Source organism: Manis pentadactyla, chromosome 14, assembly GCF_030020395.1.
Source record: "Manis pentadactyla isolate mManPen7 chromosome 14, mManPen7.hap1, whole genome shotgun sequence".
Lineage (NCBI taxonomy): Eukaryota > Metazoa > Chordata > Mammalia > Pholidota > Manidae > Manis > Manis pentadactyla.
This window is the reverse complement of record NC_080032.1, coordinates 25,080,791-25,103,148: the sequence shown is the minus strand read 5'-3', so window position 1 is coordinate 25,103,148 and position 22,358 is coordinate 25,080,791. Positions and strand designations below refer to the sequence as shown.

Sequence of the window (22,358 nt, the reverse complement as noted above, 5' to 3'; positions counted from 1 at the left end):
TGGCTGCCACCCTACAAACAAAAAGTATGTTTGAACCCCTAAGGAGCAGCTGGCTCTGCTGATTTATAGGGCCTGAATAGGATCTGTGAGAACAAATTTAATTTTGAATACAATTTCATGTCAATTAACTTTGCTCAGAACCTCACAGAAGAGCAGTGACTCTAAAATAAAGCCAAATGGCGAAGATTGATGGGGCTAACAGGCATCCTGGAAGCAACTAATTGCTGACAATGCTTCTCAGGGCTCTGCTGGGGAGGGCACTCTGCTGTGTATAGTGACCAGGTAAAAGCCCGGCTCTGTGGGTTGTGACCAGGTTAGGGCTTGGCTCTGGGGGGTGGGACCATGTGAAGGCTGGGCCTTGGCCCACAGTGATGCACCAGCACTTCCCGGGCAGGCCTGGGCTGGGGAGAGACTTTTCTGGCAGTGTCAGTGGGGAGGGACCCCCTTCTCCCCTTGTTGGACTGGGAAGGACAAGGCAGCAGGAGAATCAGGACTGGCAGCAGGCCCAGAGAGCTGAGCCCAGGGGCCTGGGAGGGAGCTAGTTAGAGGTGCCCAGAACTGAAGACAGAGGGAGGACATCAAGGTCATTAGGAGCCGGGCCCAAGAGTGAGGATGGCATGGCAGGGGGCAGGGGCAATGGTGCGAGAGCCTGGTCTCAAGAACGTTGGTGGCTGCACTTGAACATGAGCTGGCAATCATCTCCTAGCCCTTCTGCGTGCTGAGCACTGCTGGGGCATGTTAGAGCCTTGCGTGGCCAGCAGCCACAGGACTGGGCAGTACAGACCCAGAGTGTTCCCCTCACCACTGTTGGTCTGGAGGCTGCTACTTGGCCACTGCTGACATCCATGCTCCAAAGCCCCCCATACCCCTCCATGAGGAAGGGACAAATGTGTGTGCAAGCAAAGCAATCAGAATGGGAACAGCCTGCTGCCCACGGGACAACGGTGTCAGCTCCGCAGGCTCTCGCAAACCTTGAGAGTGAGTCCAGAGCCCTGGTGGGGGGATTCAGCCTTTTTTTTTACGATGTCTGTAGTGAAGAAAAAATGACCATGACCCAGAGCAGGCAGGCAGGCTGCTCTCCCCAACCACCCTACCCAGGTTCTCTGAAGAGAGGAGGTTTGCTGAGCCCAGAATCCTGACGATATGGCAACTAGCCCCCAAGGCACTGGCCAGATCACCTGGCAATGAATCAAAGGAGAGAAAACACATGGGGACCATCCCCAAGGAGAAATAAGGAAATTCGAAAAGAACCCAGGGAGGAGGGTATGCTTCACTCAGAATGCACATCCTGGAGTCTTCCAGACGAGGTGAACAAAGACTCAGTCGTTTCTACATCTAAAAACTTTTAACACCAGAACTCGGACCCTCCAAAGCATGGCTCTAGGAGGGTGGGAAAGGGCGACTAGCGGGCCTGGGTGAGCAGGTCGCCGGGGGCAGAGGTGGGTCACGGTGTGGGGGTGTCTCCATGGCCTCCAGAGCAGGGGAACCTGGAGGCTGCTCTGGGAAGGGGCTCATGAGCCCCCAGGGTTGTATCCAAATGAAATCCTGAAATGTTATCCTGGGACCAACCCCCAACCCCCAGATTTTTCTGGCCTCTGTCTTCAGAGGGTAATTAGGGCGTCAGGGATACAGAAATCCTTTTCTGTGTTCCTAATAAGGCTCTTAAAAATCAAAAGGGATGATGCTGAAGGAGTCAGAGTTTTCATAGTAAAACCTGGAATGGGAAGAGGGAGTGATGCTGCCTCCACCCTGGGGAGGCTTGGAGAGAGTTGGAGAAGGGCCGTGTGGCCTGGAGGTGGGCAGCTCTAAGGGCCTGAGCATCCCACCTTGTATCCAGAAGTTTGTGGAGCTTCTTTCCCAATTGCCAAGCTCCTGTGACACCCAGACCACCCTTATCCCTACCCTGCACACATGGGTGGGGGGTGGGGTGTCCTGGGCCCTCCAAGGGGCAGGATGATGGAATATGAACTGAAAGCCCCAGTCCCTAATGGGGGTGGGCAGTGGGGTGAGTTTAGCGTTGCCTCACAAGGAGGCACTTCGCTGACCTTACCTACTGCACTCTGGCCACAATTCAGCCCTCCAGCAAGTCCTCCTCTGCCCCAGGGCTTTTGCAGGATCTGCTCTCTGCAGGAAACATGTTCTCCTCTTCCCTGCCTGAATGGCCAGCTCCTCATCTCATGTGTCTCAGTTCAAATTGTCACTCTTCAGAGAAGCATCTGGGACCACCCAATGCCCATTTTATATGCCACCTCCCCATTCAGCTTTCTGTGTGCTGTCACTTGACATTGATGTCGTCTGGTCTGTGTTCATGATCTCGCCCACTGACCCATCGATGGCTGCATCAGCGCCCAGATGTAGGGCACATTTGGTGAGTGTGTGTTGAATGGATCAATGGCCTCAGGATTGAGGAAGACAGAGTCCCTTCCCCACCCGGAGTATCTCATTAACTCAGGCAGTTTCCCACTGGTAAAACAGGACGTCCACCTTATGTCTAGCTTCCAACTCTCCAGCTACACCTTCTCCAGGTGCCTGCCCCACTGCAGTCCAAAGTACTGTTTCAATGCAAACCAGGCAGCCCCACGGCCTTGGTCCCCACAGGGTGAACTCTGGGTCCCGGCTCTGGTCTGGGGAGAGCTGCCTTACTGGGGAGCCGCACAAAGAGCAGGAAAGGGAAAGGGGGACACACTGCGTATGTAATGTCCCCCGCCCCCAGACGACTTGAGGTACAGGAACTGCCTAAGCAGGGGGCAGCAGAGAGCACAGGGTCCAACCTGTGAGGACAGGGGCAGCGGCACATGGAGACAGACGGGAGTGAGGTGCAGGGGGAAGGCCTTTACGAGTCCCTTTCTGGGAGAGGGTCAGCCCCCCTCCCACACACACGCGCGGGCAGGACTTCCCCAGGCTGAGAAAACAGGCCAAGTATGACTCCACCCTCCACCCGGGTATCAGTAGTGGGAGGAGGACTTCCCACCTTCACACCCGCCCCCACCCGCGGTGTGTGTGTCCCCTACGCCCACGTGTCTGGCATGGCTGGGGAGGCCCCCACTTTTCTGTTCACGTGCTCCAGTTCAGAGATTCTTCCGGAATGAGGCCGCGGTTGGGGAGGTGCAGAGACATACCCCACCCCCAGTTCGCGCGCCAGAGAGAAGGCGACACTCCCGCCCCCACGCCTCCCGCAACTAGGGGCGCGGGACTGCGTGCGGCTTCCCCGGAGTGGAGGAGGGGACGGGAAGGGGGCGGGGCCTCGAGGGCCGGAGGCCGGGAGGGGAAAGGGGACACTGGTGGGGAAGAAAGAGTGCGGCCGGGGCGGGGCCTGGGGGGGCGGGTTCTTTGAGGGCGGAGCCCGGAGGGCAGGTTGTTGGGCGGGGCGGGGCTCGCGCCGGGCTCCGCTGAAGCGTCCACTTCCTCTGGAGCTGGCGGCCGGGAGGAAGTACGTCAGTTGTTATCCGCTTGGGGTGCTGCCGCCGCCGCCGCCGCCGCCTCACGAGCCCCAGCCCCTCAGCCGCGGACTCGCCCCGCCCGCCGCCTGCCGCTCGCAGCGCATGGGGCGCGCCCCCGGAGCCGCGGCCGGGGGCCGCTGAGCGCCGGCCGCCCTGCCGATGCACGCTGCCGCCCGCGCCGGGGCGCCCAGGCCGCTCGGGGCCCGGGGCTGAGGCCCCCCGCGCGGCATGCCTGGCCCGGACCGCCGCCCGCCGCCGCTCAGGGCCCGAGCCCGCGCGGCCCGCACCGAGCCCGGCGGCGCCGCGTAGCGCGCGGCAGCGGCAGGGGAAGCGGTAGCCGACGGCGCGGCCGCAAGGTCACCCGGCCATGGAGGCCAAGGTCCGCCAGAGCCGGCGCTCTCGCGCGCAGCGGGACCGCGGCCGGCGCCGGGAGGCGGCCCGTGACGCCCGCGACCAGAGCGCTTCTTCGGGCGATGAGCCCGAGCCCGGTCCCGGCAAGGAGAACGCCTGCCTGCCCCGCCCGCCCCCGTCCCGCGCCGCCGCCGCGCGCCCCCCGCGCCGCCGCCGCCGCGAGTCCAGCTCGCAGGAGGAGGAAGTCATCGATGGCTTCGCCATCGCCAGTTTCAGCACGCTGGAGGCCCTGGAGGTAGGCGGGCAGCGTGCGGGGGCTCTCGAACTGCTGGGGAGAAATTTGTTACCCTGTCCGACCCGGCTGGCACGCTGGACAATCGGTCTTTTTTCAGTTGTGTTTTTGTTGCCAGTATATCACTTCATTGGCCTTGGGTTGTGCTAGGGAGGTGAGCACTGCCGGACTCGGTGGAGAGGATGATAAAACGGATACTTTGGGGTTCTTCCTGTTCCTCCCCTCCCGCCTGAGGTTTCTGTTTGGATGGGGAGAGGGAACCTCCTGTCTTAAGACCCCTCTAGGGACCGTTGCTTTCTGTGTGGTTAATAGGAGGGCAAAAAATGCTGTTCACGTTATCAGGGGCAATATTTGCTGAGCAAATACTGCCCTCCTTGCCTGAACCCAGGTGAGTGGAGAAGGAAATGAATAGTGTCGGAGTTGGCGTGGTTGCCACTGTCTCCTAAGGCCTGGGTAGAATTGCTGGCCAGGCCCCAAAGTTCTGCAAGCCTCAGCGGCTCCTCCACTCTCCAGGGACCCCATGCAGCATTTATTTTGGGGACCTGGCATCTGTTGGGTTTGGGGTCCCAAGGATCGCTCAGTTAATAGTACGCCATCCTTTTCTTGGGGCTTGGGGACTAGTGGCCCAATATTGCCCAGTCTCAGAAGTTGACCTATGGGAAGAGAAAGTGCCATCCCTGCAGGCCCCTGCAGTGAGTCCTCTCCCTGGGGTCCACTGGGTCTATGGAGAGCCTCAGGGTCAGTGCTGGTGGCCCAGGGACAGGTGAATGCACATAGGTGGGGCACCTGCATCAGAACTTGTGCTAACCACTTAGCCCTGGGGTCCTCTGTCATGCACACCTGGGAGACCTGAAATGGCTCTTGGGCTGAGGGGTCCTTAACTAAGACATTTTTGGGGAGGGAGGGTGGCACATGCCATGGTCTGTCCTAGGGAAGTGCAGCCCCAGGACCAAGTTTTCTGCCTTCATACAGCTATGTCCTGCCTTGTAGTTTCTGAGGGTGGTTACACCACCCACTTCCAGATGTATAACCGCCCTGCGAGGGCGGGGGAAGCAGAACCCTGACTTCTCCAAGAGCCTCTGTCAGGTTCCCTGTCAATTGACCTCTCCCACCTAACATCCTCACACCAGCATTCAGCCCCTTTGGGTTCTGCTGCCTCAGGACCTCCATACTTGCTCTGGGTTGTTGTTTGGCACCTTCATCTCAACACCATTTGAAGAGCCGTCCCTTCTTCCCCGCAGCTGGCCATCTCCCAGTATTATTTCACATACATTGCTTCCTGTCAGTTACTGCTCTCTTTCTGAAGCTGTCTTGTGATTTACTCCATCTCTGCCTTGGCATTCTCCCCTTCAAAACATGAGCTGGAAGAGATCCCACATCTGTCTTGTGTGGGGTCTGCAGGGTCCCAGTGCCTCAAACCCATTCATGGACAGAACCAGTGAGCAGAGAAACCACGGTTTGGGAATGCTGTGCCAGAGTGAAGTGGTCTACCGCCACCCTGACTACCTCTCCTGCATCAGGGGCACTAAAGCACAGCCTTGGGTTTGGGGGACTTATGCAGCCTCAGACCAGCCCCAGCCGGGTCATAGGGAGAATGAGCCTGCTTTCTGTGTAGCATTCACACAGCCACATCACCCCAGGGCCACTCCATGCATTTATCTGCCTTTCTGAGCCAGGGAAGGGTCTGTCTGCCTTGGAAAGTATGGGGCTTCTGGACAAGTCATAACTTCTGGATCGGCCCTCTTAGCCTCATTCTTACTGAAGTGTAGTGGTTTTCCCCCCAGAGTTCAGGTAATTGATAATCACATTGATAGCAACAGCTGTTGTGTATTGAACGTGTAGTTTCCCAAGCACTGTTCTGAGCCTGCTTGTCCCTATTGCACAGTTAGGGACACTGAGGCCCAGTGCCATGAGTGTCAAGGCCATACCCCTCCCAGTCTCAGAGCTCTGCTACACCCTTAGGAGTCCATCTTGGCCTCCATGTCAGACATGAGCTGCCACCCCTGGAACTTAAATAACTAAACATCAGGTTTAAACCAGCTCAAGAGGTGGGACCTTCGCAGAGAGCAGTGCTAGTGTCCTGAGAGTCCTCCTTACCTTTGTGCTGAGGATGTAGCCTCCCTCCCAACCTCCCTGCATCCCAGGCAGGCCCCCTACTCTTCTGTGTCCTGGGCAGACCCTCCCCACCACATGCCCTGTGTCTTCCCCCAAAGGACACCCAGTCCCTGCCTCCTGGGTGGCTTCAAAAAGGTCATAGGCCACTTCTCTTAAGTGTGGTGGACACAGTAGGTGCTCTGTAATGTGTCTGCGGTGGTGTTGGCTGATGAGGCACTCATGTCTGGCCTAGCTCAGGGTGTGTCTTCCGCCCTGGGGATGGAGGTGTGTCCATCTGAGTCCTGGGTTGAATAACCAGAGCCTGGTGTCTGAACTGAGGCTGTGCAGAGGCCACGGGATCAGCAAGGGTCACACATGGGAGTCCTGGTACCCCATCAGATTTCTGATTCTCCATTTAACAGGTTGGGGCAGCGACCAAGTGGCTGTGGGACAGTTGTCTTGTGGTTCAGGAGTGACACTGGTTGCCTTTCCTCTGTTCTCACTGACTGGGAACATTTGGGTTAGACAGCCATCATTTGCTGTCCCTCTAGTTCCTGTGCCATCTCTGCCCCTTGGTGTGTTGACCAGAGGTTGAGGGGAAGCCCTTGGGGGCAGGGCTGGGGCAGTGCCACAGCTCTCTGTCCCAGATACTCCTGACCCCTCCTCCCTGTGGCAGAGGCTATCCTAGGGCTGAAGGCACGTGGTCCGGCCCCTTGGTCTCCTAGGAGATCCACCTTGCAGGCAGAGCCAGAGCGGAGCCCAGCAGACCCACTGTGTGCCTCCTAGTGCTTTCTATCAGGGTACCCATGCCCCTGTGCACTGGCCCTTCTCTCCTCCATGCTCTGTGCAGTGCCCGACTCAAAGGACAGCCTCTATGCTGCTAGCTCCAGTGAGAGCCATCCTTCTGGTTTGGTGTCCCTGTGATTCTTTGTTAACTCGCTTTCAAACAGCAGAACACTTCCAGCTGGAGTGTTGATTCAGAAATCAAGCTTTAAGAAAGGTATATCCTGAAAAAAGTTTCAGCTCCAACTACAGCCTTCTCCAGTGACTACTCTGGCCAACTCCTGGCCTCTCCAGGGCACCTTATACAAATATAACCACATGGATGTGCAGTCTCGTGTCTTTCCTTTCTTGCTAGAAGGAAGGCCTTATTCCCCACATCTATATGCAATCTGGAAGGTGTGTGCCTGGAAAAAAGGATGGAAAGGGAACACCCAGAATTCTAGCTGTGACATATGACAGGTGACTTCCTTTCTCCAGTTCTCCTGTTATCTACACTGATTAGAACATGTTACTTTGATAATCCACAAAAGGTATGCCTAAAACCAAAACCACACATGACCTCTGTGCAGTCAGGCTTGAGAAACCATGCTCCGGCCTCCTGCAGGCACTCTAGCAGGTGAGTGCCTGTGGGCAGCCCAGCTCCCAGCCTTTGGTTCTGTCCAGGGGTGCTGTGAATGTCTGCCGAAAAGACCTGAGCTCTTCCCAGCCACAGATGGGCTCTGGCCAGGGACATGAGTCTTGGCAAGTAGTGGAGGCAGCCTGACTCCTGACAGGCAGGGGCACCTGTTGCAGGTCTGGACATGGCCTGTGAGGTGGGGTTGTCTGTGTGGGGCTGTGTGGGAGGCAGTGGTGGTGGTCTCTCTGTGTGTGAGCCAGGTTCGCCATCCCCCAGGGGTGAGGGGCACACGACTTGTGCTGGCTGTGGGAGCTCAGGTCCAGGAGTATGGGGAGCAGGGATGTGGCCCCACCAGTACTTGTGCAGAAGCCCATGCTGTCAGTGCTGCCTGTGAGGGTGTGGTCTGGCCCATCCCTCCGACAAGGGGGCAGTCTGAGCACACAGACAACTGGGCTCAGTGAGGAGAGCTGGTGGCAGGAGAAGGTTTTAACTTGGAGAGTGTCTGAGCCCCCCTGTCAGAACACCTCGTCCAGGCTTCCTCCCTCCCTTCAGTTGGGGAAACTGAGGGAGAGAGGGGGAAGGCTTTCCTGCAGTCACAGGAGGGGTGTACAACAGTAGGTCTGGGACCTAGGATGGCATCAACTTGCTTCTGCTTCCCCCAGGGGGCCCACTGTTGGGAGCTGCTCCAAGAGTGGCCAGAGGGCAAAGTGTGTATGTGCATGCGTGCGCGCGCCACCAGCCCACATGGGTGTCTACTGCCCCAGGGCAGCAGCACACAGGCTGGGAGAGGTCTGCTGCATCACCCGCTGTCTCTGTACATGCCTTGTGCGCTGTGGGGATGCAGGGCAAGGGCTCACACAGGGCAGCACAGAGAGGTCGAGGCAGCCATGGTTTTGATGGATGGTGACTCCGAATCTACTGGCTGGCTCATTGTTCCTGCCTGCCCCAGGCACTCGTGAAGGTCTCAAGCCCCACGCAGGTGGGCAGGGGCTGTCTCTTGGCTCCCATCACCTAAGCCCACTCCCCTGCTCTCTATGGCTGGGGGTTATTTGCACACTACTTTTGGCCTCTAGACCTCAGTTTCTCTGTCTATCCACCCACACTGTGCCCCAGCATCTGCAAGGCCACGTGGGGCTGCTGACTTCTGCTCCCCTGCTGAGCATCTGAAGGGCACACTGGCCCAGGGAGCGTTCCAGGGGAGCAGAGCAGCATGCCCTGCAGCAGTCATGCCTCACATTCCTGTGAGTTGGGTTTGCCCAGGAGGTGTGGCACAGGCCACAGGGGGCGTTCCCCATGGCAGGCCATATCCCATCTTCCATCTACCTCTTCTCTGAGTTTCTGGACAGTTTTGGGTCCACAGTGTGTGCATGTACTTGCTGTGTGTGGTGGTGGGTCCATGTCCCAGGTACATGTAAGCTTGTGTGTGTGTGCATGTGTATGTGGTGGAGCCCTGCCTGGTACGTGTGTAAACCCCCTGCATGTCTGTGTGCTACAGGCCTGAGGGGGTCTCAGTCCCCCTCCTCTGTTTCTGTCAGCTGCTGTGTCTCCTGCTTGCACACTTAGCCCTGATCTGTCCAGCCTGCCCAGACCCCATCTGTGGCAGCAACTCTTTGGACCTCTCCTTGGCTGGTGTCCGAGGCTTGGACAGGAAAGAGGGCAGGCCTGCACCTGGTCCCTTGGCCACATGTAGTGAAGCCCCGCCTGGAGCTCCCGGAAGGGCCTCACTTCCTCCATCCGCTGTGTTAGGCCTGCTGCAGCAGGACAGTCACCACCACCCTCCCACCCCAGCGGGCAGGCAGCACACACTCATGAGCTCACTGAGCTGGCCCATGTCCCCACCCTCCAGCCACTTCTCTGCTCTGAGCTTCCAATTCAGTAACCCCGCCTTTACTGTGGTTCTCCATGCCCCACCCCTGCCTTCACTGCTGCAGCTTCAGCCACACCTGCCCTCTCCGACCCTGGGACACACAGGGGGACTTTCCAGTCCTTGCCATCTGCTCTGCCTCCCACCTGGAAGGTTCTTTCCCCAGGTGTCAGTGACTTACTCTCTCATCTCCCACAGACTGGGGTCAGACATGACCCTCTGTGGCCCCACTGAGTCTGTGACCATGGGAGACCCCCATGTAAGGCCACCACTGGCCCCTCCTGGCTTGTTTTCCCAGCCCTCTTTTCGCAGCAGGTCGTACCTTCTGTCTGTTGTCTTCCCCCATGAGGACTTGATGGTGTCAGCTTGATCTCTCCCAACCCAGAACCTCCTTGTAGCATGTACATGTTCCCAGAGGGGACATCGTAGACCTGGTGCTGGCTTCTGTGTGGCCGGGAGCTTCCTACATGTGCTGTCTGTCGAGGGGTTGGTAAGCATGAAGGCTGTTCCTGCTGAGGGTCTCTGCATTTCGTGAACTTGTCCCGCCTTCCTTCCACCTTGGTCGCTCTGTTTTCTGACCGGCTGTTGCTGTGTGTATAAGAAAGCCATGTTCCACCTCTCGTTTGCCCCTGGGCAGTTTGCGGAATTCTCTTATCGGCTCTGTTTCCTGCTGGCCACCATGGCATCTGCTGGGAACCCCAGTGTTGTAGCTGCCCTGTCTTGAGATGTCTTATCAGCACTTCCAAGCACCGTGGGGCACCCTTTTCCCTCTGGGAGGTCTCTTCTTTCCCTCGACTCAGCCTGGCTGCATGCATCTTCCACATGGAGACTATGTCCTGCCCATGCAGTGTCTGGGCCAGCATCCGAAGGGTAGTGATCCTTAAACCCCATGTGATGAAGATTGTTTCCTTCCTCTGGACCCGGTGATGTCTGGCTGTCGCTAAATTCTGGAACCAGCCCTGCCAGTCATGCTGGTGGAGTCTCATGTCAGGTTGCTCTGCTGATTCTTTGGTTGGGACTTTTGGCACTAAATTCCTAAGTAAGATTAGTCTACTTGCTCGTTCTGCTGCATTTTTTCCTGTGCTCTGGAACAGTGACTGGAATTGTCAGCTCCTCCCCATGCTTGGAAAGAACCCTTGGAGTCCTGTTATTCCAGCCCAGTTTGTTAGTGGCCAGTTGGAGACCTGAGTCAGCTATGGTGGGGGTGGGGTGCAGGTAATGAGGGGACCAGCTGGAAGCAGGGTCAGCAGGGCAGACACCATACAGGCCAACTTGAGATGGAGCTGATGAGAAGGCTGCCTGTGGGCTGGCAGGGGGAGAGGCTTTGGGCCCTGCTCTGATCTGTTTGGGTGCCTTTTGGAGGAGGAAGATGGGGTCTGGAAGCCTTCCATGCCATGGTGCAGGCATCATCATGGTCAGGGGCAGCAAGGACCTGCTGGGGGCTACCACCATCCTGGCCTTGACTTGTGTGGTTTACCTGCTCCAAGGAGCTCCATGAGGCGGAGCCATGGTCAGCCCTGTGGGAATGGGGAAACTGAGGCACTGGGACTCTGCTGCTCTCCTGGTGGAAGGACAGCTGGTCAGGGACAGGATGGAGGTGCCTTGTCATGGTCACACCACCCACACTCTGCTGAGAGGCCCTTGCAGCCAACCTGAGGGCACAGCCTCTAGGGGCCTCCCTCATTTGGCCCTTGGCTGCCCCTCCTGCAGCACTGCTCAGGGCGGTGTCTCTTCCCTCTCCTTGCTGGGGTCAGACCGTGGTGGTGCTGGAGCAGGCCAGGCCAGGCTCGTGTGGGGCTGTGGGCCCCTGGAAGTGACTGTTGGCCAGCAGGGAGTGCTCCAATCCATTCTGCTTTCTCCGACTCACTGAGCATTTACTGAGTGCCTCTGTATGCGAGGCCCTGTGCTCTAGGCGGAGGAGACAAATGGGTAATGAGACCAGAGATTGCCTGGGAGGACCTGGCTGGGCATCCAGGTGGGTTCTGCGGAGGCGCCTGGCAGTGACCAGCCAGAGAGGCAGTGCTTTGCTTTCGGGTTGGGATGCTGGGCCACTGGCAGAGGGTGGCTGGGCACGGCGGTGGGTGGTCACACTGAGGGCTCCCAAAGTGCTCTCAGAACCTGGAATCTGAAGCCCACATCACATGGACTCATGTGCTTAGGGGACTTGGGGCCAGCGTGATAGTTGGTTCCAGTTCCTTATGGGGATTGTCCCGCTGTGCACCGGTGTACCCAAGTAGCTGGAGAAAAAAAACTTGCCAGTGAGTTCCCAGTTTTGTCCATTTCCTAGGGCACTGTGCTTACCCAGCTTCTGTTGGAAGCTGCATGTGAGGAGAGCTGATCCTGACCCTGACCCTGGTGCCCAGCCCCAGGCAGTGTAGACCACCCTGCCCCCCACTTCCCAGTCACAGTGTATGTGTGCACGCTTGTGGGGTGTGTGTGTATACATGTATGTACATGGGGAGGGACCCCAGCAGAACATCCGAGGCTGGCCTGGCCTGGTGAGACACGTCTGTGCCCCTGTGGCCACCCAGCTCAGACTCAACTAGGCCCCCTAGGAGCCACTGTTTGGGGGGTACTGCCCTATGGATCCCACACAGGTGGTGGGTACCTGTGGGCCCCAGAGGGAGGTTCTCGTGAGAGCTTGGTGTCAGCTCGTTGTGGGGAGCAGAGCAGCCTTTTTGAAGGTGCTCATCCCCCATGCTGGGTGGAGTAGGAGGCCAGAGCTGGTCTGATCTATGGTGATGCCAGAAGTCATGGGAAGAGGAGCAACACTGGCCAGGGGCAGGGGCAGGGGCAGGGCAGACACGCGATGTCTCCACACCAGGCAAGCCCCTGAGGCAGGTGCTGTTCCCACTGTGTAGACAAGAAAACTGAGGTCCAGGGGTTCAGTCCTTCTCGAATCTATGTGGTTGGCAGTGGCAGAGCAGGACTGGGACCAGGCATGTGCACCTCAGGTGGCTTGCGTTGATGACTGTGGTGCCCAGAGAGTGGCAGGGCTCTCTACTGTGACCTGAGCTTCACCTCAGGCCTCGAGTCTGGCCACCCTGCCTTTCCTGTCTTTAGAAGTGACCTCACAGATTCACACTGAGTGGAAAGTTGGCCTCATGGGCTCTGATACTCAGTGGGCTGGTGGGTCTCTGGTGGGGTGTCCAGAACAGCTTCCATGAGAGCCCCTGCCCTGCATGGCCATCAGCTGCATCCTGACTCCTCTCCCCAACCCCTGCTGCTGGTCACCTTGCATCTGACATGTCTCATCACCTCAGACACTAAAGGGGTGCTGTTCATGCTCATATGGCCCCTCCTTGAGAGCCAGGGTCCCCCAGGGACCTTCAGCATCTGCCATGAGCCCATCACCTCTTGGCCTTCACCTACCAAAGCTGTCCTCTGATCCCCGACCCCAGTGCCCCATGCTGGTCCAGACCCTGCAGGCCTCTGGCTGACCATCGGCCAGTGCTTTTTCCACATCCTGCATGGCTTGTCCTCAGCACTTAGCTCCACCCACAGCCCCACAGGGCTTTGTCAGATTGGAGTGCATGTAGCCTGGCTCCAGGATAAGGTCCCTGAGATCACATCTCTGCCTGGCCCAGGTCCTCAGGGGCCCTGCCCATCACCCATGGAATGAACCTACATTTTCCTGAGGCCTGGCCCTGTCCAGTGCTCTGCCCATCTCCTAGGAGCAAGTTCAGGGCATGTCTTGTACAGTGCTCCTAGCCAGATGCCTGGTTCAGACCCATTTCCCTCTTCCTCAGCGTGGCCTCAGAAGCCCTGGGCTCAGACAGCCCTGAGCCTTGCTCTCCTCATCCAGGGATGAGGGTGATGAGTGAAAGTGCCTGCCCCCCATCCCACCTCCTCTTGGAAGCTCCTCTCTGAGCTGACTGGTGGCTTCCTTCTCTTTGTGCCCCACTCAGGACAGGAGGGCAGGGGACTTTGGCCACAGCCACCCCCGCTCCCGGCCTCCCTGGGCAGTCTCCTGGCAGATTGGGCAGGCCGGTTGACCCCAGTAGCTCCCACTGCCTGTGACAGCTGAGCGGCAGCTGTGCAGATCCCTAGGGGAGGTGGGGGGTGCTCCCAGGCTGGCGATCCTGAGAGCAGATCTGCAGCGGGGGCAGCCATAGGGTTGCTGCTCTGATGCCTTGCCTGGTGTCCTAGGCCAAGAGGCAGGGAAGGGCCTGGGCAGAGATTGATCACAAAACCTAGTTGTCAGGGCAGCTGCTTTGGACACTACACACCAGTCCAGTGTGGGTCAGGGAGCACAGGGTCAGTGTGGGACCACCTCCCTGCCTTGTCCTCTTCCACCTTCATGCCTCCTCTCCCACCAGGTGCCTCTGCTTTTTCCAGAGCACTTGTCACTATCATCAAATCACATTTCACTTGTCCCCAGCCATGGGGTGGGTCTGTCTGTCCACTTCTCCACCCTACAGCACCCGGCTCCTGGCATACAGCAGGGACTTCACAGACACATGAAGAACTGAGTGCACAGGACCCAGAGAGGCTTCCCACTTGGCGTGCCGTGAATGCTGGGGGCACCCTGCCTGTGGAGTCACTCTGCGGCTCCCAGCCTGCTTCCTAGACTCGCGTCATTGACCACTTGCCCCCTCCAGCTGTGCTGCCTCATCTGCAGTCAGGCGCTCCAGGGTGCCCAGAGCACACTGTGGGTGGGTACTTGGGGGCAGAGGAGGAAGGCAGTGAGGCAGATGGAGATGGACCCAGAGGGGCCAGGGTGCTGCAAGGCAGGTTCCAGAAGTTTCCAGAGCAGCTCATACATCAGTGGGCCTTCTTGGGACGGTCCTCAAAGACAGTAGGCCACCCAGTAGTCACGGCAGCAGCAGGCTGTACCAAATTGGGGGCCTGTAAGTGGAGCACCTTACATAGAGGGGTGGCAGGTAGGCCACGGGAGGGGGAAGGCAACATCAGGGCCGTGTGGGGTGGGTGTGAGCTGAGGAGGGGGCAGTCAGAGAGAAGGGTCCTGGTCTCTTTCTGTGGCTGGAGGGGTGATTGGACATGGTCCTCTCCCCAGGGCAGAGGCAGCTGGGTGGTGGGAACATCCCAGACCAGGTCCAATTCAGCCTTTGACCTGGACAGAGGTCAGCGGTAGGTGTCAGAGATGCCCCAGGCCTTCCTGTACCTGGTTTCAAGAGCTCTGGACAGGAAGTTGGGCCAGGAAGAGGGCCCTCACATCCTGGTTTCCAGCCAACTCTGGTTGTCTGTAAACAAGGAAGGGTGCTGTGGTGGTTCAGAGGGACTCTCCAGTTTCTCTGGGACTTCTCCAGTTGTCACACTAATCCCACATCTGGAAAACCCTTTCCATCCCAAGCAAATGAACAATTGGTCACTCAGTTGAGGGGGAAGCACCATTTACTCCCTCGACCACATGGAAGGAACACTGGCATGTGTGGTGTTTGCCTCAGGAGCAAGCCGCAGCCAAATGGAGAGCTGGGCAGGTGTGAGGGCTGTAATTTTACTTAGGATGGGTGGAAAGCTTGAGTCAAACTTGTAGAGGAGGGAGTGTAAGCTACATGGATGCCAGGGTGGAGGGAATAGCTGTGCCAAGGCCCTGGGGCAGATCGCTGGGGACCTCCAGGTGGGATGGTAGCCTGCCCAGTGAGTGGTGGTGGGATTTGGCCAGAGTTCCTGGACCAACAGACCCATGAGCTGACAAGGCTGCTGAGGAATGGCGGTCCAGGAGCTGCCGGGACAGGCTGTCTCAGCCACCCACAGCCCCTGCGGGGCCCTGATGGGGAGAGGCTCCAGGCCTGGGCCTGCCCAGGGGTGACCTGGCCTTTCTGCATGGGTTTCCTCCTATGCAGGGTAGGAAGTAGAGGGAGGGGGCTCTCATGTGGGTTGTCTGCTGGGACAGGCCTTCCCACCTGCCAGGGGGGCCATCCAGTGTGCCCTTGCTTGGCACTGGAGAGAGGCTCCGTGTGGCCCTGAGGCCTGGGTGCTGGGGGAGGGACTTGGTGCAGTTCCAGGATCAGAGGGGGCACCCAACTTTTCCTACAGGGCCTGGGGACCTGGGAGGGCCTGACTCAGGGGCAAGCAGCCTTGGCCCCCTCTGAGCGGGGGGGATGGGGTCTGTTTGCTGGTTGAGTACTTTGAGTCTCCATGTTGGCTGGCATTCTGCAGTTAGGGTCCTACAGGTGCTGCACAGTGGTAGCTTAAGGGGAGCACATGGTCCCATAATGTTGCTACAGGGAAACCCAGCTAGTGACTTCATGGCAGGGTGTACCCCACCCAGTGGTCCAGGAGGGCCTGGGGGCCTGGCCATGGCTAGGAGTACTGGGGACTTCATGCAGGGTTATTGCTCCAGGTCCTTACCCCTGTGCCTGTGCCACCCACTGTGGAGGGCCCCTCTGTGTGGGCGTGGGTTCTGGGGGCGGGGCTCTGTGTGTGCTCACAGGTATGTACAGGCCTTTCTCAGGGTGGGCAGAGGCCGGAGTGGGAGCAGCACTGCTGGACCTGATGCTGCCTCAAGAGAAGAGGGCCTTTGGTCTCACTGTCTCCTCTACCTTCACAGGGTCTCACCTGCTATGCACTGGTTCACTCGCAGAAGGGTAGGGACAGGCAGCTTCCCTATTCCCCTGACCCCTTCCAGATGCCTGAGCTCCTGCCCTGGAGCTCACTGGCCACCAAGGCAGGAGTGTGCTCCATGACAGGCCAGAGTTGGACCAAGTCCAGGCCAGGGAAGAGGCTCAGGCCCTGATGTTTCAAGAGTTCTAACTATCTGTTTCCTGATTTTTGTGTGTTTTTTTAAACAAAGAAATGCCAAAACAAGTTTGTAGAACGTGATGAATTTGAACAATTTGTGATTGACAAATGTGTCCTTTCCACCACATGAACAATGCAGTGCCTGGGTGTGTGTCTGGAGAGGTGGCCTGGGATCCCCAGAACCTTCAGAGGGGCCAGAGCAAACCTGCAGGCAGGGGCTGTGTGCATGCCCACCAGCCAGGCCTGCAGCTGGGGTTGCAGAGTGCTTGCTGCCCTCCCATCCATCTGCCCATTTTGTGTATTTTGTTCACAAGTGCTCTTGGGTAAGATGGATCCCAGCCCAGCTGGGTTTCCCTGGGAGCAGGCTGTTCCTGTGGGGTTCACAACTGTAGTGAGATGCTAGCTTGTTCTTCTGATCGTACACACGTGGACAGAGCTCAGATGGGAAAGTTCAGAGGTCATCCCATCTCCCAATTAGAAACAATGGTTCCTGTAATTTTACTCATTTGGGTCAGAAGTGGTCCTAGACAGCCCTAGAAGTGGCTCCTGCTCCTGCTTGGAACAAGGCCCACAGAAACTCAGGGAGTGCCCATCCTAGGGTTGGGTCACACGGTGGCAGGGCACTCACCCATCCTGGAGGAGGTGGCCTACAGGGAGCTGGGGAGAGGTAATTCGACACTTTAGTGGCAGCAGGAAGGTCTGGGTAGCCAGAGATGGGTGCACACGTGTGTGGCATGGGAGGCTAGGGCATGCACAATGGAAGAGAGATACTTGTCCTGCTCAGGACTTCCCATGGCCCACTGCCCAAACTGTGGGGACCACATGTGCGTGTGTGTGTATGAGTGAGGATGTGCTGTGGACATGTGGACACATGCAAGAGTGCTTGTGTGAGCATGTGCACATGTGTGAGTGCCTGCGGGCACAGATATGAGCAAGCTTTGGGAGTGTGTGCAGGGCAGGGTGCCCCACCTGTGTGCGTGATGTTTCAGGTGCATCTGCACCTGCCAGCATGGGACTGATGCACACACCTAGGCTGAGTGGTGGGGCCCAGGCACCTGGTCAACATGGTTCTGGCCATGTGCTGGGCATCCTGGACAGGTGGCATGTGAATCTGGACAAAGTAAAGCTAGTGGTCCTCACGAGCAGTAAAGGCCTGGATGGAACAAAGGCAGAGCCCCTCCAGCCTGAGGGGCCCACATTCCACTGCCACAGGCTTATCTGCAGCAGACCTGGCATGTCTCAGCCTCCATAACCATCTATGCATCCTACGGTTCATTCTCTTGAGGGTGCTGACCCCTCACAGCCTGTTGCCTGAGGTCTTAGCACCAGCTCTGTGGGACTCTTGACTGCTAGATCCACCCTCTGCATCATGATGAGGGTGGGCATTGAGGTCCTGAGGTGACAGGTGCTCAAGTAGGGGCTCTGGCACCACCCTGGTAGCAGGCAGGCTGCCCAGGGCAGGAGGCCTGAGGCAGCATCTAGCCCATGGGGACGGCATTCACATTTTGGGGGGGTTTCTAGGTGTCACGTGGGGATCGAGCCACCATCTTCACAAAGATGATCTCGTCACTGGAGGGACAGCCTTGGCTTCCTTCCCCAGGGAAGCCTGTGGCTGCTTGTGGAGGCAGGTGCTGCCCAATGGAGCCTCCCTTCTGACTGGCACTGCTCCCCAGTGGGAGGATCCCCAAGCCCTGCCCAAGGGTCTATCCCAAGCAGCTCTGAAGTGGCCCTTCCCTTGGGCTTCCCTGCCTGTTACCCTCCTATCTGTGGGTATCAGGACAACTCACCTGATGGGCTGGCTCCCTCGTGAGCCAACCACCACCTGTGCTTGGAGCCGAGCAAGCATACAGTCAGTGCTCACTGCCACTTCAGTGTATACAGAGGTTGGGGGAGACACAAGGCCTGGAATCAGCCTGTTGGGCAGGGGCTGGGGAGTCCTGGGGTCAGTGGGGCTCCCTTGTGAGGGCACATAGGGGATTTGCCCTGTGGCTGAGATGAGCTGGGCTCTGAGGGGTTCACAATGGGCTGAGAGTTCTGACCAAGGTTCCAGGAGAGGCTGCAGAAATGCAGGTGACCTGAGGGTGTCCCAGGGTCACATAGTCCAGCAGGTGAGCATGAGGAAAGGTCCGTGCCATGTCCAAGAAGTGAGGGGTCTACCTGCTGTGCAGCCAGAAGCCTGTGGAGTTTTGGGCAGAGCCACATGGCATGGGCTGAGCTGTTCATCAGTTGGGACCTGAATTCCAGGCTGCGGGGATGTAAGCTGGGAGGACATCAATTTGTGGGAGGCACGTCAGCTGGGGAACAGCTTTGGCTCAGGAGTGTTTCTAACTGTAGATGACCCAGGATAAGTGCCCCACCTGCACCCTCATGGCCTGCTGCCCTTTCTCTTCCCACTGCCTTTAGTGGGCACTGGAGAGAAGGCACAGATGCAGGACATGCCTCCCTCCTCCTGCTGGAGAGTGCACATGCCAGCCCTTGGTGTGGTGTCAGAGTTCAAGGGGTGCTCCAAGCCCCTTTGTGAGTGTTGGGAGCAGCTATCCTCCCCGAATCTTGCTGTGAGCCCCAGAGCAGTGTGACCATGGGTGTGGGCCCCTCCAACTTTGGAAGTGTTCCACCTTTGGAAGGGAGGAGAACTGCTGCTCTGTGTGCAGCTGCAGAATGAGGCAGACAGTCAGCCCAGGCTGAGGGTCCATGTGGCAGGCAGTCATGGGGGCTTCTGTGCCTGGAAAGACCACTGGCCTGGCAGCCTTGTCAGTGCCTCTCACTAATGGAGATTGTGGACCCCTTGCACCAGGCAGGAAGAAGGATGTGGGCAACATCTTGAGGAGGATGTTGGCCCTAAGCTGGATAACCTCACATGGCCAGCAATGCATCCATATTTCCACTGCCAGGCCAGGGGACCACGGCAGCCTGGGACATTGGCCCTTCCTACCCACCCCCAGGGGGGCTGAGACCTCTGAGGCTCCAGCCAGGCACTGGCCTGGGCACAAGAGACCATGCTGCCCCTGTTGACATCTGTGCAACATGCACTGTAAACACTCACTGCATGCCAGGCTCTGCTCCCAATACCAGGTGCAGCTGAGAACAAGTGGACACAGGGCTCTGTTCCAGGCAAGAGGTCTGGGGTCCCTGAAGGTCTGCACATCTGGCTGAGATAGACCTGCTTTCCCAAGGTGGGTTTCCACAGCTCCAGGTTGCTAGGCTTCATGGAATCAGGTGGATAAACCACAGGCAGCTCAGGGGACAGAAGCAGCTGGAGCTGGACCATCCCTACCCATGATCAGCTGCTGTGGTGAGGGCCTTCACCAGGCCTTCATCCAGGGATCCATGGGGCACTCTGGGAGGGGCATGCCTCACAGAGGCCAGCACAGCTGGTGCCTGCTTCTGCTAACTGAGTTTGAGTGAGGCTCCACGCCAGGCCCAGGATCAGAGCTCCCATTGCCACCTGGGCTCTTGGGAAACTCGCTCATCCCCAACCAACTTTGTTCCAACATCTTCCTTTCTGACACCCCCATATGACAGGCCCAGCTGTCATACACGTCCCTTCATCCTCTCAGAGGTGGCTTCCCAGAGTGGAGGCTCCTTCCCAAGGTGAGTCTTGGCCTGACGGTCTGCTCGGGCTCAGCACCTCTAGGTAGGCGCTGTCTCATGCCCAGGGCCTTACCAAGAGCATGGAGTGGTCTCATGTGGTGTCACTCGTGGGATAGCACCCAGAATTGTGCATCACTGCTAGGTAACCAGCTTTGTCCTTCCTCACCCACAGAAGGACATGGCCCTGAAGCCACATGAGCGGAAGCAGAAATGGGAACGTCGCCTTGTCAAGAAACCTCGGGAGTCAGAGACCTGCCCAGCTGCAGAGCCGAGTGAGAATGGGCGACCTGAAACGGGAGGACAGCCCCTGGAGGCGGGTGGCCCTGAGCAGGACCCGCAGCCTGCCTATGACCAGGGGGCAAGGAAGGCCCCACTGCAGCCCACCAAGCAGGTGAGTGCTGGGCCCCGCCCCTTCAGCACCCAGGCTCTGTGCCCTCCCCCTGGGCCACACCAACACCTGGATACCACCTGGGCCTGCCTGGCAACACGCTCCATCATTGTTGGGCATGGGGCACATGTGGACTAGGGCTTGAGCCCTGAGCAGAGGCAGATGGCTGGGGGCACAGCCAGAGAGGCCAAGCCAGGAGCCCAGGAATTGTCAGGGGGAGTGTGTGCTTGGCTCAGGTGGATAGGAGGGTGCACCCGCTGCTAGGTTGGCCCCGTCTCCCCACTGCGTCTGTCAGGCTCCGCCGACCACAGGGTGTCCAGTGGGTCTGTAAGTGTGGGGACCAGGCGCACTGCTGGGTGCTCTCCATCTGCTAAACTTCTGCGCAATGCAGTGTCTGCGAGATGTGGGGAGGGGTCCCGTGACTTGCTGATGGTCCAAGTGTGAGGAGCTGCCCCACCAGGCCTTTGCAGCTGTAGGAGTGGGCCCCTGGTGGGAGGGGCCACGCTTGCTGTGACCCAGAGCCCAGCAGGATGGAGCAGGAGACAGGGTGGGGTCTTTCTCCCAGAGCAGTCTTCTGTCCTAGGTGTCGGCTCAGCACTGCAGCTTCCTTTTCTGGGACTCACTGGTTTGCGCCTTCTTCTCAGAGAGGGGTTCTTTGGTGTTTCACACTCTACTTTCAACTCCCTTGGGATTGGGCTGCTGGTGAGGGGGCAGCATGTCTCAGGGGCCCGGGCTGGATGGGGGGTCTGCAGGCACACTTGCCCAGGTGGACACATGCTCTTTCTTCCATGCAGGTGTGCTCCCCAGAAGGGGGGCCGCTCCCAGCCAACCACTGGGACCAGAGCGGCCCGGCCCAGCGCCAGCAGCAGCTCCAGCCCGGCCAGCCCCAGGGGTCACTCCCAGCCCCGTGTCAGCGCTGCCAGCCCCGTCGGGCTCTCCCGGACCCTGGGCAGCCCTGCCAGCCCCAGCAGCCACTCCCGGGTCAGCGCAGCTGGCCACAGCGGTCACATCTGGGCCCGAGACAGCCCTGCCGGCCCCGGCGGTCGCTTCTGGGCCCAGGTCAGCCCTGCCGGCCCCAGCGGCTGCTTCCAGCCCCAGGTCAGCCCTGCCGGCCGCAGCAGTCACTCCTGGCTCAGCCTTGCCGGCCGCGGTGGGCACTTCTAGGCCCCAGGCAGCGCTACCGGCCCCTGCGGTCCCTCCTGGCCCCGTGGCACCGCTGTCGGCCCCTGTGGTCCATCCTGGCCCTGTGCCACCGCTGCCGGCCCCTGTGGTCCCTCCTGGCCCCATGGCACCGGTGCCGGTCCCTGCGGTCACGGGTAGCCCCAGGTCTCCACAGCCAGCCCAGTAGGGCATCCTCAGGACAGCGGTGCCGGCCTCTGCGGTCACTACTAGCCCAGTGCCAGCGGTGCCAGCCCCCACAGTCACTGCTCATGCTGCATCCATGTCACCGGCCCACCAGCTCACTCTCAGGCCAGTGCTGCTGCCCCCGGCGGGCACTCCTAGCCCCGTGCCAGCCCCGAAGGTCTCTCCTGGGCCAGCCCAGCCGCCCCCAGCGGACACTGCTGGGTCTTAGTCAGCCACAGCAGTTAGTTGAAGCCCCAGAGCAGCCTGGCCCCCCCAAACCCTCACTGTTGGGCCCCGGACAGCCGTGCCAACGAAAACGGCCCCTCATGGGCCTAGAGCAGCCGTGCCAGCCTCTGCAGTCCCTGCTGGGCCCTAGCCAGCCCTGCAAACCCCAGCCATTACTCCCCATACCCAAGCGCCCATCACTCCTGGGACACCCAGCCCCACCCCGCCGGCCTCTCCTGGGGCCCCTGAGCCAGCCTCGGCGGTCCCTGTTGGACCTGGTTCGGGTCCATCAGCCTCAGCTCTCATTCCTGGCTCTGGGCCATCCCTGCAGGCCCCTGAGGTCACGACGGACTCGATACTCCACCCCTGCAGTGGCCCGCCAGGCCCCATCTGTGAGCCCTGGAGCCTGATCCCCATTTTCCAGGCCACCCCAGGGGTGGCTGCACTGGGCAGAGCCAGGGCCAAGGCCACCTCACCTGCAGCTGAGATGTATTGCCAGACTGGCTGGAGGCCCTCTCCAGACAGGCCGGGCTGTTTGCAGTTGGAAACGGGTTCAGCAGAGGCGGGAGCCCCCCCGCAGGGCCGCTACCAGGCTGAGGCCCACCCACAACAGGAAGAGGAAAGGACCCCGGCGGCCTTCTGCCACCCCGCCACACCTGCCCCAC

General features: G+C 59.1%; 1 protein-coding gene across 9 annotated transcripts in view; it reads left to right on the top strand.

Annotated features, from left to right (window-relative positions):
• The first annotated feature begins 3,418 nt into the window (after positions 1-3,418).
• FBRSL1 (fibrosin like 1) overlaps positions 3,419-22,358 on the top strand; it is a 72,809-nt gene continuing 53,869 nt past the window's right edge. For 6 of the 9 annotated variants that reach the window (XM_036921901.2, XM_036921909.2, XM_036921902.2 and 3 more), the window contains exons 1-2: positions 3,421-4,086; positions 19,909-20,127. In XM_036921901.2, coding sequence (XP_036777796.2) covers positions 3,808-4,086; positions 19,909-20,127 — 498 coding nt within the window. In that variant the 5' untranslated portion in view covers positions 3,421-3,807. Of the gene's footprint in view, positions 4,087-19,908; positions 20,128-20,918; positions 22,318-22,358 lie in introns of those variants that run through there. The other 3 variants (XM_057492223.1, XM_057492221.1, XM_036921908.2) reach the window with 2 other exon arrangements.